Below are 15,940 nucleotides of genomic sequence, written 5' to 3' on the forward strand. Positions count from 1 at the left end.
TGGGGCCTGAGTCTCTAGATGGAAGGAACCTGGGTCCTAAATCACGGCACGGAGGATGACCTTCTGCTTGCCTTTGAACTTTGTGTGAGTGAAAAATGATCTATAATATTAAGTCACTAAAATTTGGGGGGGAGCATATTTTTACAGCAAGTAGCATTATATACCCTAATTCATATAGCCTCCTTCTATCTTCCTGTATTACTGAGATGCCCCACGAAAATTAACTTTTTTTCAGTACTACTTTGAATGGCCACTCTGCTGTTTATTCATACTTATGTCAAATCTGCAACTGTGGTTAAATCCAACTCTCTCTGTCTTCCTATAATTAAGCAGAAGCTGCTGGCAATAGTTGAAAAAAATTACAGTTGTACAGGCCAGGCCACGGCCTCCAACCTCAGCTGAGTCCGCAAAGCTGTGCTGCAGTTAACTGTGTTGCTCTCGTCAGCTCTCCCATTCTTTATTCTTTCAAAATCTCTGATGCTGGACCCTCACCAGTGCTTTACTTTCTCCATTTTACAGAAAACAGAATCCGACGGAGCCCTTACTGAACATCCTGCTGTTGAACCTAGAAATTTACTTGTATACACATGTCTCCTTTTGCCCTTCCCCGCACTTATAATAAAATATGTATCCTTTCTCCTTTTGAAAACTAATCGTGTCCTCGATCTCATTTCTTTTCATCTTTTGAACACCTTTCTTGCTACTATACTCTCAGCATCGATCTCACTACCAGTACCTTCTTGTTGTATTTAAATGTGCTCAAGTCTCTCCCATCTTAGAAACAAACACCCTTCCTGGATCCCATTCTGTCCTCCAGGTGCAGATCCTTTTTCCTCCTCTCTTTCATCACCACATTCCTTGGAAGAACAGTGCACAAGCCCTTCCACTTATTCTTTCCCCAACTATGGTCTGGCTTCCGTCTCCACCAATTCTCCTCCACATTGTTCTTGCCAAGATCTGGAAGACGTTCATGTTGCTAAATCTAATGGGCATTTGACAATACTGACCACTCTCTCTTGAAATACTCTTCCCTTGGCTTCTAACTCTACTCCCCCCTAAAATTTTCTTCCTCATTCTCTTTTGGCCAGTATCCTCTTCCAACCTTTGATTAAGTTTTGATCTTTCACAGGGTTCTGTACCCAGATCTTATTTCTGCCAAATAGACCCCTTCTTCCTTGCATGACTTTATTATCTCTCATGATTTCACTTATGCTTAGAACTTCCAAAAAGACTTCAAGCCCAGACTTAGACCCCATTCCTGCCAAAACTGTCCCTAGAATCTTTCCACGCCCTTCTTTCTTTGCTGCTACTACCAGTGACTAGGACTTGATTGCCACACAAGGCTCCTAACTGGTCTCCCTCTCTCAGATCTTGCCCTGTTCCAAAACTTTCTCCTCGGGCAGCTAGAGTGATACTTTAAAATAAAAATATGGCAGGTCACTACTTCACCCTAAACTTGTCAGTGGCTACCTAGTGATGCCTGGAACTTTATTCCTTAAAAATACAAATTCTTTAACATGGTTTATGGAGCATTTTTAGGACTGCTTTTTACCTGTTCATTTTATTCTCTTAATAGTCTCTGTTCCCTGTAAGTTCCAACGTGGTGTGACTTCTTTCAGTTCCTGGAACAATTCTTGCCCTCTGGCTTCAGGTCTTTGCATGTACTGCTTGCCCCTATTTCTTTTGCCTGGCTCTCTTTTTTTTTTTTTTTTTTTTTTAATTTTTTTTTTTCAACGTTTTTTTTTTTTTTAATTTATTTTTGGGACAGAGAGAGACAGAGCATGAACGGGGGAGGGGCAGAGAGAGAGGGAGACACAGAATCGGAAACAGGCTCCAGGCTCCGAGCCATCAGCCCAGAGCCCGACGCGGGGCTCGAACTCACGGACCGCGAGATCGTGACCTGGCTGAAGCCGGACGCCTAACCGACTGCGCCACCCAGGCGCCCCTGGCTGACTCTCAATTATACCTCAGGTCTAGCTTGGAATCCCAGTTAGGGAGCTCTTCCTATCCCTGTTCTGTGTTGCAAATCACTTTGTATTTCCATTACTGTAACACTTACCACAATTTATTGTCATTGCCTGTTAAATTGTCTGTCTTCCCCAGTAGACTGTAAACACTATCATATTACTAATATTCACAGCTGTTCAAAAATGGAATCGACTATAAAAGGGATGACACTCAAACATTAGGTAGGTGGTTGGATTTGATTTTTATAGTTTTGTCATCTTATGTTCTTACTGCTCTTCATGGGCCATATGTTGCCACCAAATTATTTGATTTTTCTCAAATGTGCTTTTGCTTTCCTTCTCTGTGATTTTGGATCATATCTTTCCCTTTGCCTAAAAATGTTTTCTCCTTTACTCTGTATCTTTGGAAATTATACTCTTTGTTCAACACAGTTCCCACACTGTCTTCTCCACAAAGACGTTTTATCACCCTGGTGAGGAAAGGTCTTGCCTTTCTCTGAATTCTCAAACACTATCGATTGTTATGTAAAAGCACTTATATATCACTTAAAATCACTGTGTTTCTTTTTTTTTTAATTTTTTTTAATGTTTATTTATTTTTGAGACAGAGAGAGACAGAGCATGAATCGGGGAGGGGCAGAGAGAGAGGGAGACACAGAATCGGAAGCAGGCTCCAGGCTCTGAGCCATCAGCCCAGAGCCCGACGCGGGGCTCGAACTCACGGACCGCGAGATCGTGACCTGAGCTGAAGTCGGACGCTCAACCGACTGAGCCACACAGGCGCCCCAAAATCACTGTGTTTCAATAAGAGGATACTTGGAAGAGTATCACCTCTCCCTTCAATTCCTCTAATATGTTGGATCACTTTTACAGAACACATCATGGTTTGCCTTACGTTGTAGTTATACGTATACACAGCATCTCTTCTATCATAACTGAGATCTTGCATGTTTACGTGTTCTCCAATGCCTAGCATCTTGGCGTATATATGTATACCCTCAAAATATAGTTGTTAAATGCGTCAACCAACTGGTTCTTCTGCCTTATCTTCTATATGTCTCCATAAGACCTTCTATTCCAAGCCAAATAGCCTTATTCCTGTTCCAAAACATGTCAATTATATTTTACCATTTCCTCTTTGCACATGGCTTTTATAGTCCACATTCATATTTCTAATGGTCAAAATCCTACCCCCTTGGCTCCAATATTGCTTTCTGTGAAGGCTGCCAGAAGAGATTCTTGACTAAGGTGCTTGGCCATTTGTTAGCGGACGCTAGAAATGTTATGGGGGAAAAAAATTGTGGAGTGACCTGACTTGAGAAGTAATTTAGTAAGATTACCTGGTAAGCTGTTTAGGAGGGATGTGAGCTAGAAAAGAGTGAAGCTTGTAATGTTTTCCCACAGAGGCTAACATGTGCTTAAACTTGTCCAGGAGCAGTAAGGCTGGAAAATGGGGGTCAGGTAGTAGAGCATTATGTAAGGTGAGTCAGTAGGGCTTTGTTTTTCTAATGTTTCCATTAGCGGGGTGCTAAGAAAGAGGAGAAGAAGACAGGGAGGTCGCTGACATCATTAGCAGAGGTAAAGAACACAGGAGGGTCGGCATGTTTGCTAGCAAACTGCTGGTCTTTGTGCAGCGTTTGCTGCAGAAGGTAATCTGGCAGGGTATCAGAATCTGTTTATGTTTTCTAAGCTACTATGATGCATGCATCATTTATATTCATCTTTTATGAATATTTTATTTACTACGTGTAGTTTCTGCATCAAAAATATACTCAGCTAGTGAGTACCAGTTGTTTTTTGTGGCTCCCAATAGTGTTCAAAGCCTCTTGCGGCAGTGAAGGGCTCTAAAAGGGCTTTTCACTCCCATCTCTCTTTGATGCCAGGAGCAGCCTGTGGTGGTAGAAAGGGCATGAGTTTCTGAGTTAGACAGATGTGGGTTTGAATTCTGTTTTGGTCCCTTACTATTTTTTTTTTAAGTTTATTTATTTACTTTTGGGAGAGAGAGAGAGAGAGAGAGCACAGGCAGGGGAGGGGCAGAGAAAGGGAGACACAGAATGTGAAGCAGGTTTCAGCACTGACAGCTCAGAGCCTGACGACGGGCTCAAACTCACTAACCATGAAATCATGACCCGAGCTGAAGCTGTACACTTAACCTACTGAGCTACCCAGGTGCCTCAGTCACTATTTGTATGACCTTGGCCAAATGACTTAACTTTCTGGAGACTTCCGTTCTGTTCTGTTTTCAAACTGTTCAATTAGTATCAGTAATAGCAAATTTATAGAAATATTATGAGAATGAAGTGAAATATGTAGACAGTACCTAGCACTGTCCCTGGCATATGGTCAGCGTGCCCTCCTTCTGCATGGTTGCTATATTTAGGAGAACATAAATACTGGCTTGCAAAGGACAAGAATTGAGGCAGAAATTGGCAATGTACATCTTCAGGTGAGAATGGATTGAAGTCTATACACCTGAAATAATTGTAGCTGAGGATATATGCCATGTGGTTTATTAAGTGTAATTCAGAAACATGTGACTCTACAAATTATCTTGGAATTCTTACATTGTGTAGATACTCAATACAATGTGTGTGTACAATTTGGGAGCTGTCTCTTTTATAGGGAAAGAAAGATTAGTTTTGTGTTTGTGAATGTGTGACTCATGGTTTGTATTTTAAAAGTGAGATTCTGGGGCAAGAATAAGTTGCAAGGGATTATATTTTCAAGCAATTTGAAAAGCAAGCTTTATCAAAGTTATTCTAAATTCATAAAGGTACCAGCTGCCCATTTCTTGTTTGTATTTGATATATGACACTTTTTCCTTAGAATTGGGAAATCATCTTTGACCTTTTAAAGGTGAGCCATTATCATGACCTCGGTGTTGAGGGACAGTTAAAGCTGACAGACGACATCCATAACAAAATCCAAGTAGTCTTTTTGATGGCCTGCTTGGTGAGAGCTTACCTCCTAAACTCTCAGAGGATAAGAGTGATGATGATGCGTCTTTCAGACCTACCTTTTTGTTCTCTTATAGTACTCTCAACTGTGGTTGAGTGGATGATTTCTGAACTCTCAAGATGATATAGACTCAGAACTAAAAGCACACAGCAATTACAGGAACCACATTAGTTCCACAGGTATTTGATTTGACTTATAGGTCCAAGTATACTGGCTTTCACATACCAGGTGTTTGTAATGATTGGGCTAATTTTAGTTTATTCCTTTTATAAGACAAGCCCATATTTAAAATATTTTTTTTGGATTTCTATTCAGTTGTCTTCTGCTCCATGGTCATTTTAGCAAACGTAATACAAGGGGGCTGTGCTTTAGTTTATTCTCTCCTTTAAGGACATTGGACATATTGGATGTATTTCAATCCCCAGTTGTGCGATTTGAATCCCTACCGCAGTATCACAGGAGAGTGTGGTCATTTCTGAGTATGTACTGTGTGGGAAACATGATAAACCACATGTGAGAAAAAGGCATGAGGCTCGTTCTGTAGCATTTTAAAGAACTAGTAGGGAGCAACTTTCCGCACAATACAAAGACCAACTGTAAGGAAGAATAATCGGACAGTCAATTAAAATTGTTGAATGCTCTAACGGACTGTCTCAGAAAATGTCCAAGTTGAGGTTGTGGTCATCTGTAAGAACCTGTTACATGGAGGGTAAGGGAAATTGTTACTAGAAGTGAGATATATGAAGACAAAAGTGGAGCTGCTCTAACTGAAGCCCAGTGAGCCTCACCTCATCTGGACAGCATTTGCGTAAATCCCGAGGAAAACCCTTTGGAATCTGGGGAGCATAGTTTCAAGGTCGAGGACTCTAGATAACCCCTCCCTCATCTGTTAAGAATCCCTCACTTAGACTCCTCATGAAGGGAAACAAACAATTCTCAATTCTGTACTCTCTTCTTCTTAACCCTCTCTTCTTCTTAACCCTTTATTTTTAAGAAAAAATAAAGAATAAAACAAAATATTCTTCTGACTTTAGAACGTTTTGGTTAAATTATATCTATCTTTCTAGCATCTGAATTTGAAAAAACAGTCATACTTGGTTTATTTTTCTGTTTTACAGTCTATAGTCAGTTCATCTTCAGGTTCTCTTGATTCTCCCTTCAAATACATCTACCATCGGTATCATTTTTTTCTTTTTTGGGCTATCACAGAAGCTCAGCTCCTGCCTGAATTATTGCACAAGCCTTTTAATTGTCTTCTTTTCCATCCCATTCTATGAATTACTACCAGCTTGAGCTTTTTGAACAACCCTTTTAAGATTATATTTAAGATTATGTCTCCATACATTCCATGGTTGTGAGCCTCTGTGAACACCAGTCCAGCTTCAATCTCTCTCTGATGGTTCAAGGGCTGAAATCCAAATGGAGGCTTGGCCAGCAACTGGCACTCCATTCCACTCTCTTATAGCATTCAAAATGGTGGTAAATATTTTTAGGCCCATGGGAGGTTGGAAAAGTGGCAGCCCTTCTGATCCCGAGTTTGATTAACATCTGGCTTTATAATCAATCTGCTGGATCCAGTGAAAGACATTCTGCTTTGCTCAAACCACTCCAATGATTTCTGGTTTCTTACAGTGTCCTGTAAAGCCTTATCAGTTGGATCCCTGTGTTACCCTCCTGAGCCCTCTCTCTCTCACCCCTAATTTTGATCCAGCCACATTGATATTCCTGTTCTTCAAACATGTTCATGTTCTTCAAACATGCCCAGCACCCTCCTGCCTGAGAGCCCTGGTACGAGTGTTTTTCAAAGTCTGGAATGTTCTTTCTCCAGACAGCAACATGGCTAACTCCCTCCCTCTCTTTAAGGCTTCATTCAAATGTCAACTCATCCCGTGAGATGTCTCATGGCCATCTTATTTAAAATAGCAAATGCCCACTCTCACTTTAGCCTTCCCACTCCTTCATTTTGTCTTTCTCTACAATAATTATTTAATAGATTATATGCCTCACTTATTTATCCTGTTTATTGTTTGCCCTCCAAGTGATTGCAAACTCCATGAGGGCAGGGAGTCTTGTCTGCTAGTGTGTTTCCAGCACCTAGAATGGTGTGTTGCAGTAGCAGGACCTGGGTGAACAAAAGTATGTTGAATACAAGAATGAAGGAAGGAATGAATGAACAGGATATAGTGCAGTCTCTTGAGCCCAGACTACAGGCTTTGCACAGGCTCACTTGAGCTTTACTACCTGCTACTTCCTGACACGCAGCCCATATTCCAGACATCGTGGGCTACTGCTCCTCTCAACACTCTTACCCATCCTTGTGCCTTTGGTTGCACTGTACCCTCCACTTGGAAGCCCTTTTGCATTCTCCTGACCTTTCCATATTCTCTGTGATTAGCCTAAATTTCCACTTACCCTGGCAAACCATCCCATCCAACTCAGCCTTCTTCTTCTCTTCTCGTAGAATATTTTCTCTACTGACTAACTTCACAATTAAATATATTCTGTATTGTGATATAATTTATATTCTTGTCTTCTGACATTATTTAAACTATGAATTTGTGTCTAACCCTTCAAATGTTTCTATTTTTTTTTTTTTCTCCAACTTTGGAAGCTTTTTGAGGAAAGGCCAGGTGTAAATGAATAGAACTGTTCCTGGACAGAATTCCAGACCGGGGGCTCACCATGTCTCAAGGAGGATCAATATCTCAGCACCCTGGGACCACCGTTGGTTTGGGAGTGGACCTTGGCATGCCAGTTAGGAAATCTCTGTCCTAGGGTGCCTTGCTCATAGTAGGTGCTCGCAAAGTGTTAGTCAGTGGACCAGTTGATCTTGTGATTGTTTTGTTCTTAATAATCTCTGCAGCCTCAATGAAGTTTATGTATATATGTACTAATATTAGGTTTTTTTTTAAAAAAAGAGACACATAATCATTATTATAGAGTAAGAATTAAAAACTTCATTTTATGATGACGAGCAAGAAAGAATTAAATATAATATATTAATTGTTGGTGATTGAGCTATATTATAGGACTTAACATGTTAATTGGACACACCAAAAACTCTGGAGGTTACACACATGAGGAGTGATTGTATACACTTATTGCTCAGCTTACAGACAGTTTTACCATGACATTTCCATGGGGAAATCTGAGTGAGTGAACAATAAGTTTTAAATGGTTACTCATGCAGAAGTGAGGCTGGGAGTCCCCATTACATGTATATCTTGCTGCTCTGCTTAGTTATTTTTTATTTTTATTTTTAATATGTTCATTTGGTAAGAAGTATTGTACTATTAAAAATGATTATATGTGAATGAGAGCTCTGTATTTGATATCTAATGTCAATTATGTCAACTAGACATACGACACAACTATAATCCATCTAGCAACTAATGCCCAAAGCTCTCCTTAACATCGCTTATGCAAGTACTTGAACATATTAGGTATTCAATAACTCTTTCTAGAATGATAAAGTCAAATTAGATGAGCTGGATATGTGATACTTCTATTTTCAACTTCATTTTAGTGTGTTTTTATTTATCAAAACAAATCTTATAGCTAACTTTTATAAACAGATATTAATAGAGGGCTAGAATTCATTTGAAAGTCAACTTCAATATAATTTTGGAGAGGAATTAAATATTAACTGTAAGTATAAAGTAGACATAGGTACCCTTTGCTCCAGGAAGTGGCTCATCCTGAAAAGTTTTATGTAACTTAAATTTTTGCAAGTTGAATCTTATTTATAATACATTAGAGGAACTAATTCTCAAAATCTCCCATCATGAATCTTTTGTGTAGTGAACAAGCAAGCTGTAGTTTGTCTTTTGTTTTTCAATAATGATGTCCCATTTTAAAAAATTAAAAATAGCTACAGATGTAGGCTAAAAATTCCTAAAAAGTTTTAGTAGCACCAATTTAACAATGAGATATAACAATCTGAAAAATTAAAGTGTGCTTTCTACTCATATTTCAAATCTTTTGGCAAGCTAAATATTGATTAAAAGCACTGTTTTCCTTCCTTCTCTAGCTCTGATGTTGTATCATTTTTTGATTTTGTGACATATGTTTCTCCTTCTAAAGCAGCTGTTAGAAAAGCTCAATTAGTTTTTAATTAATGAGAATTAATGTCATCATGAAAATTGTGTGACTTTTCTCTCATCGCAGATAGTTTGAGCCTTTTGAAATATGCTACCAGATTTGAGGTGGGAACCTGTAGGGTTTCTCCAGAGGGAAACCAGACCCTCCTTCCTCACAAAGGCTAGACAGCCATGCCTACAGCATAAGGGAAGTCATGATGTGTCCAAATAGCACAACCAGTTTTTTTTTTTCCTCCACTCTGAAGAAATGTGCAAAATTAGTCAAAACGTGACACTTGGTCCTAAATTGGTTGTAATAACAAGTCAAGGAAGAGTTTTAGATCATGAAAAACATTTCTGAAATTTGAACAATTTTTGCTTTGTTACTATTATATGGAAACAAAACAAATGAGAACTACTGAAACAAGAGAAATTTGGAAAATTCAGGTGAGAAAACAAGAGTGCTGCTCCTACAGTTTGTTTCTATCCTCATGGTCAGGTGAATCATTATGTGGTATAATTGTTCTCTGCCTCCTTGGAGCTCTACAAATGGGGCAAAACCTGAAGTTTCTACTCATCTGGAAGTGTAAGTTGGAGGCTGTTGTCATGGTTGGACATCCTGTAAAACCTTACGTATTCATCGGTTCATAGGTCACACTGTATCCGGTGTCTTAGATGACAGGAAGGGTGGCTAGGGATCTTAGTTGCAGTATAAATGTAAGTTTATAGAAGTTGAGAAGTAGCCTGGATAGGACTCACTGTGTAAGCCCTTTGAAGCACACTTAAACACTTAAAAGCTCTCTGCAGGGATAGAAAATGAGTTTTGTGGTCTGTATCATTCTGACATGGACACCAGAGGGTAGGAGTCAGTCTCTGGATGGCATGCGGGTAGGAGAGAATTTAATAGTTTGCCTGTAGCTTATGGTAATTTTCACATTTCTGGAAATTTGGCTTCATAGTCTGGCCTCTTGGGTCTTCTTTGTGGAGATGATCTGAATCTAAGAAGATAGATTCTATTAGCCTATGAGAACTACCAGGATGGATTGCCCCAGTCAATTGGAATGGTCAAAGTCCAAAGAGGACTGTACTGGCTTGGGGTGACTCATTCTGCCACCTCAGAAAGTCTGTATCTTGCATGTTGATGTGGGACAAGGAAAGGAGCTGGGCGGTAGAACACATCCAGACCCATTTTAAGACATATATATTCATGTGAGCCATGTGCAATTGCTTAGCATGGTGGCTTTCACATAACAGGTTTTCAGCAAACACTAATAGTATTTAATTAAATCTATCAAATATAAGAAAATTTATTTCTAATTTTTCAATGGCAGGTAAGTGGTTTCCACCCAAGGGATCTTATACAGTCCTTCATGAGAGGGCATTTACTAAAATTTGTTGAAATGGTAACTATGGTCATACTTGCTAGCCATTTATTAACATCTGGTCACAAAGACTGGAAACAGGATTTGTTTTTAGAAATAAAAACTTCTAGAACGAAGTCAATTTTTAGTGAGGCCACTGTATTTTATCAATTATCATGAGATGTGTGCATAAGGATAACACGTACGTTTACCTGTACAAAAGTTCTTAGCTCTGCCTTATTTACTATACTCATAATCCAGAATGTGTTTTTCCACTCCAAATTTCTGATTATAAAGTAGTAATAATTTGTTATCCAATTTTGTGGCTTGTAAGGTATTATGTAGGGTAAATGGATCTTCTCATCTTTTTTTTTTCTTTTTAATTGATGAAGCAAAGTACCATTCAGCAAAGTCTATTTTTAAAAGTATTTATTCAGTTGACAACCAATCCCAAATTAAAAGAGATGAAAAATAACATAATTAAGAAAACAACAAATTGCCTGTAGCTTGATATGTATGAGAGAAGAAAGGAGGTCTTACAATTTTCTAATGTTTCATTGACCCAAAACCTGTGCATAAATTCTGAGGTGGTTGAAAGTGACAACCGGTTCTTTTAATGATTCACCAAAGGAAAAAAAAATCAACATCTGAAAAGAATAAAATTATGTGGATATAAGGTATTTGTCTTGTTTTGAAATAGCAAGGTTGTTGTAAGTGGTGCGAACCAAGCAAACAATGGGGTAAATGAAGTACCACTGGACAGAAGCTGGGTCTGGCATGAGTTCAGCCTCAAGCTATGACCTTGGGGAAGTAGCCTGAGGTGTTCACTTTCCCATTTGTAAAAGGAGCAGTGATTCAGGTGCTCTAAGTGGCCCCAGGCAGGAGGGAAAGTTCCTAGAGATTTGCATCCTAGGCTTGGGCAGAGGACTCCTTGGAGGCATTGTCTCTGAGCCGTCCCTGAATTTACAACCCGTGATGACCTGTGGCTATAACTGAAGCATGGCAGAGTTAAATAATAAGACCCAGTATTAAGCCTTAGATTTGTCAAACCTTTGGGCAAGTCACAGCTTCTCAGCATCTTATATTGCAAAACCAGAGAGTCTAGCTCTGTATAGTTCCTCATAATCCCAACATCAAAAAAAATCACTTTTAATAGAAATTTAGAGCAGCAAAGATTTTAGTCTAATTAGATATGTTTTCAGATATATATTCATTGAGTGAGTTAAATGCTAGACAAAAATATTGTTCAAATGAGGAAAATAACACTGTTTTAGAAATAATCTTGGAGTCAATTTTCAAATTAATAGATTCAGCACGATGAATATTTCCCTAACAGCAAAGCAATTATTAATACATAAATTCTAAGTTTAATAATTACCCTGTCTTTTCTTTCTCTCTCTCTCTCTCTCTTTCTTTCTTTTTCCTTCTTTTTCTCTATTTTCTTTCTTTCTTTCTTTCTTTCTTTCTTTTTTCTTTCTTTCTTTCCTTTCATGTGACAAACCATCGCCCTGCTATTATTATAATGGTTACATTGTTTACATGGCCCAGGATAAATCTCTCCCCCAAAAGTGCTCACAGAGACATCACAAATAGAAATATATGTGAAGAAAAACAAACATACTGTAGGTTCAAATTGTCTCAAATAGCAGAAAGGCAGTCTTTTATCGGTTTAGGGCATCACATAGTGTTGTTTCTAGAGAGCCATTCATTTTGGCATAGTACTGGTAGTAAAGCTTAATGTGTTTTATGCTTGAATTAACTCAAGATAAGTGTTTAGAAAACTTCAGGTTGATCTGTGAGAGAGTAGGCATTTTCTAATCTTATAGTTAAGACTTCAATGGTATGAGAGCAAGTTTAGAAAACGTTTTTATTAGACAAATTATTTAGACAAATTATACACAGAAAGCTCTGCCACTCATAACTGAGGCCTCCAAAAAGTGTCTTGTGTATTTGTATAATAGGCAATACATCAAAATAGGCCTATTTTAAATATTGTACATGGTTAACAGTTTGTCGATAGCTAAAATCACTGCAACATCTCGTATGCCCCTATATAGCTTGTTGTAAAGTATTTTTTTGTTTTGTTTTGTTTTCAAATCAGAGTTGGGAATGAGATCATGAACGTTACAAGGGAAAACAAGTTGTGCATGCACTTAGGTACTTGTCACCCTGGAAACAAAATGGTTGTTGCATGATAAGAAATTTTTCTGCCTTACACAGTAGACAATATTTGAAGATTTAGTACAAAAACAGTGACAGTACAAGATGCTCCCCAGAACAGAATTAGCATCAAAATATAATATACCTTAAGAATATACCTTTTAATTTCTCCTAAAGCAAATCACATAGGTTGATTCCTATATCAATCCTAGCTACGGAATGAATTAGATTAAAATAAGTGTATGGCTGCGTAAAAACACAGGGTAAGTTCTTGCTTCCTACTTACCACATTTTAATGTAAGGATTACAAACAAAGTTCATTCTATAGTTCTAACAGGTAAGAATGCTACTTTAAAAGGGTTGTGCACAAAGAGGCACTGTTTTTGCTGTCATCCTTCTATACACTTGGCACTAATGTAAAAAATACATAACTCCTCCAAATAGAACTGAATAAAAAGGGGGGTTAAGTCGAGAGCCCGGTATGGTCATTATATTTTCTTCTTTAGGATAATGTAGGACAGTAATTAAGGCCACATCAATATTTCTTAAGGGCTCCCACCCCTCCCCAACTACAGTTGTATTGATTGGCTTTCTACTTTGGAAGAGGATTTATTAACCTTCGATGATCTACGTTTAAACTCTTATAGAGCTCTATGTGCTGCTGTGGACGTGGTCCAGCTAATAGCATTTTCCATTGAGATAATTAATTAAAAGTAAAATTATCAAGGTTAGCTTTATACACTGCTGAATAACAAATGCAAAACCTATTCAAATGAGTTACATCTAGGAACAAATATTAAATCGCCCTGGATGTTTTAATAACAAAAGTATAAAATATTCTCTGTTGGCAAACAATGCGAGTCAGAATAACATTAAAGCAACCTGCCTTTTCTAACTGAAAAGACCCCCTGCACTATACATAGTTCCTGTATACAATACTGTTTTTTTTTCAAACTAAAGCTTTATTAAATGAATTGCAATAGCAATGGCCGCCCTTTAATATATATACACATTATATAGGTGCATATATATGTATATATATATGAGATACTAATTTATTTAACACAATAGAGGCTTCTGCCATATGATAAAGTGTACTGTACATAAGAAAAAACTTGTAATACTGTACAATCACATAAAGGTCATATGCACTGTTGCAGTGCAAGAGTAGTTTTAACTGTAGTCTTGACTGGCATATTAATGGCTTTTTTTGTAATCCTACAAAATTGCATTCTCATATTATGTGGCCTGAATGGTCTTTAAGTTATTTTATAAACACTGCAGGGGTTGCCTTTGGTCCACAGTTAAAGGACACTCAACAGCAGTGGAGCATTGTATGGATGCAGCAGAAGAATGTAAAAAGACTGAAGTTATTGCAATTATATTTTTAAAAATAGAGAAATGTTACGTAAGAGGCCTTTATGTGAAATTAATCCTGCATATGCTTTTAGTATACTCAGTGCACATTTCCTATACTTGAAGTACAGTATATGAAAAGCGGACTAATAGGATCCTAGTATACTATATTCTGGGGGAACAAGTTGAGTAATGAAAAAAAGTGGAGGGAAATGTACAGAAAGAGAGGACAAAGGAGAAAGAAATAGAAGAGAGAGAAGAGGGAGAAGGTGGCGAGAAAGAACTATAATTGTTACTAATAATCCTGATTTTTCTCGAAAAATAATGTTACATCCATGTTAGTCCCACAATATTACAGTCGCTCCTTGCAAAGGGAGTCCTACAAAAGAAACAGTGAAGAGATTCTGTTTGATGCTCATATGGAGGTGCCTCGGTCTGGATCATTACCCAGATTGAGCCCCAGGGTAGGAGTTGGTTGATAAGGAATAGATGACATTGTTTTTATAGGACTCCTGAAAAAGCCCCCGTTAGGTGCCCTGTGCCTAAAAGGGCCAGTTCGGTGCTCAGGCACGTTGCCAAAAGCGAAACCAGAGGCAGCTTTAGCTGATAGTGTGCGGCTAAGAGTCTGGATCTGCTCTGGGATAAAGGTTGTTGTGGTAATATGAGTGTTCCTGAAATCACTGATTTGCTCCAGTGCTTGTCGTGTTGGCAAAGTGTCAATGTCCAGAGGGGTCAAGTCAATTGACGAGGTGGAAAACTGTTTATGGGGGCTGTCGTCATCTGTGCACAAGCTATTTACACGTCTATGGAGGTGCTCCAGGTCAATTTCCTTGTCATCCTGGAGATGAAGAAAAAGAAGATAAGGTTCTCATCAGTACTAGCTTCCATGGTTAAAAAAAAAAAAAAAAAAAAAAAAAAAGTTCAGCAAACATGATATGTAATTAACTGAACTTCGGGGTTTATTCATTTAACATATATCTATTGAGCACCTAATATGAGCCAGGCATTGTGCTAGATTCTGGGGGTACAAATATGACTCTGAGATAAGGTTACCTATCATAAATCTTTTTCTTTCATTGGAAGTTCTATAAATGTCACATGCAACTACAAAACTATGGGAACAGTAGATGGGTGATTGCATTCTATAAGATCAGGGACAGACCCAGGCAAAATACAAATAAGAAGTATGGTTTTAACAACTCACTTCCCCACCACACCTCTTCTTTCCACATGCTTCCTCCTTTTTCTGGGTGTCTTATTTCAAGCTGGATTTTTGTTCTTTTCCACTATTCACTCCTAATCTTAACTTTCCTTTCTTGGAGCTAAGTGATACGATATGCTAGTTCAAACTAAAGTGTTAGTGACTGTTAACATGTTATTTCTCTTTAGGCCAGAGAGATGTGAGATTATTTAGAAAGAGCAACATTCAACACAAAAGAATCAATTTCTCGATTCATACCACGCTCAAGCTATCTAGCACCTGAATGAGGCAATATTGTGAGGTCAGTGAGACCTTTTAGAGACATCTTCAAGTCATGAGGTGTGAATGACAGCTTTGGTTTTGGGCCAAGTTTTTGCTAAATGGCCTCTAGATCAAAGATGCTTTGAGCTAACCTAATGGAGTCTTAGTAAGAAGGTACTTAGTAAGAAAAAGGAAGTAAAAATCTCATTATTTCTGATGTTGAAAGCAATTCATAAATCCTTTAGGATTTTCGCTAAAAGTGAGCATTAAAGCCCAATGTTTGAAAAATAAAACTGGCAAGAAAAAAAAATTGTCTTTTATCAGTCATGTTTATAGCCAAGTTCAATAAATTAATTTCGTGAGGGTTTAAAAATACCTATTAATCATAAGAAGAGAAAATATTTGTTCATAGATCTGGATTAGCTGTCATGAGTTAGAATGGAGTATGTATTTTTTTCATTGTGCTATTATAGTGCTCCTCAGTGAAAAATATTTTGATGTGCATCACTGTTTTTCCTTCTCCTTTCTCATTTCAAAATCCAATAAAAATATCTATTAATGCAATATTATCACTGAGACTTTAGAGGGTTGGAGATA

General features: G+C 38.0%; 1 protein-coding gene across 2 annotated transcripts in view; it reads right to left on the reverse strand.

Annotated features, from left to right (window-relative positions):
• Positions 1-13,723: 13,723 nt before the first annotated feature.
• The window catches only part of GRID2 (glutamate ionotropic receptor delta type subunit 2), a 1,443,376-nt gene continuing 1,441,159 nt past the window's right edge, over positions 13,724-15,940 (reverse strand). For both annotated transcript variants that reach the window (XM_042984179.1, XM_042984178.1), the window contains one exon: positions 13,724-14,719. In XM_042984179.1, coding sequence (XP_042840113.1) covers positions 14,297-14,719 — 423 coding nt within the window. In that variant the 3' untranslated portion in view covers positions 13,724-14,296. The remainder of the gene's footprint in view (positions 14,720-15,940) is intronic.

This window comes from Panthera tigris, chromosome B1 (assembly GCF_018350195.1).
Source record: "Panthera tigris isolate Pti1 chromosome B1, P.tigris_Pti1_mat1.1, whole genome shotgun sequence".
NCBI classification, from domain to species: Eukaryota; Metazoa; Chordata; class Mammalia; order Carnivora; family Felidae; genus Panthera; species Panthera tigris.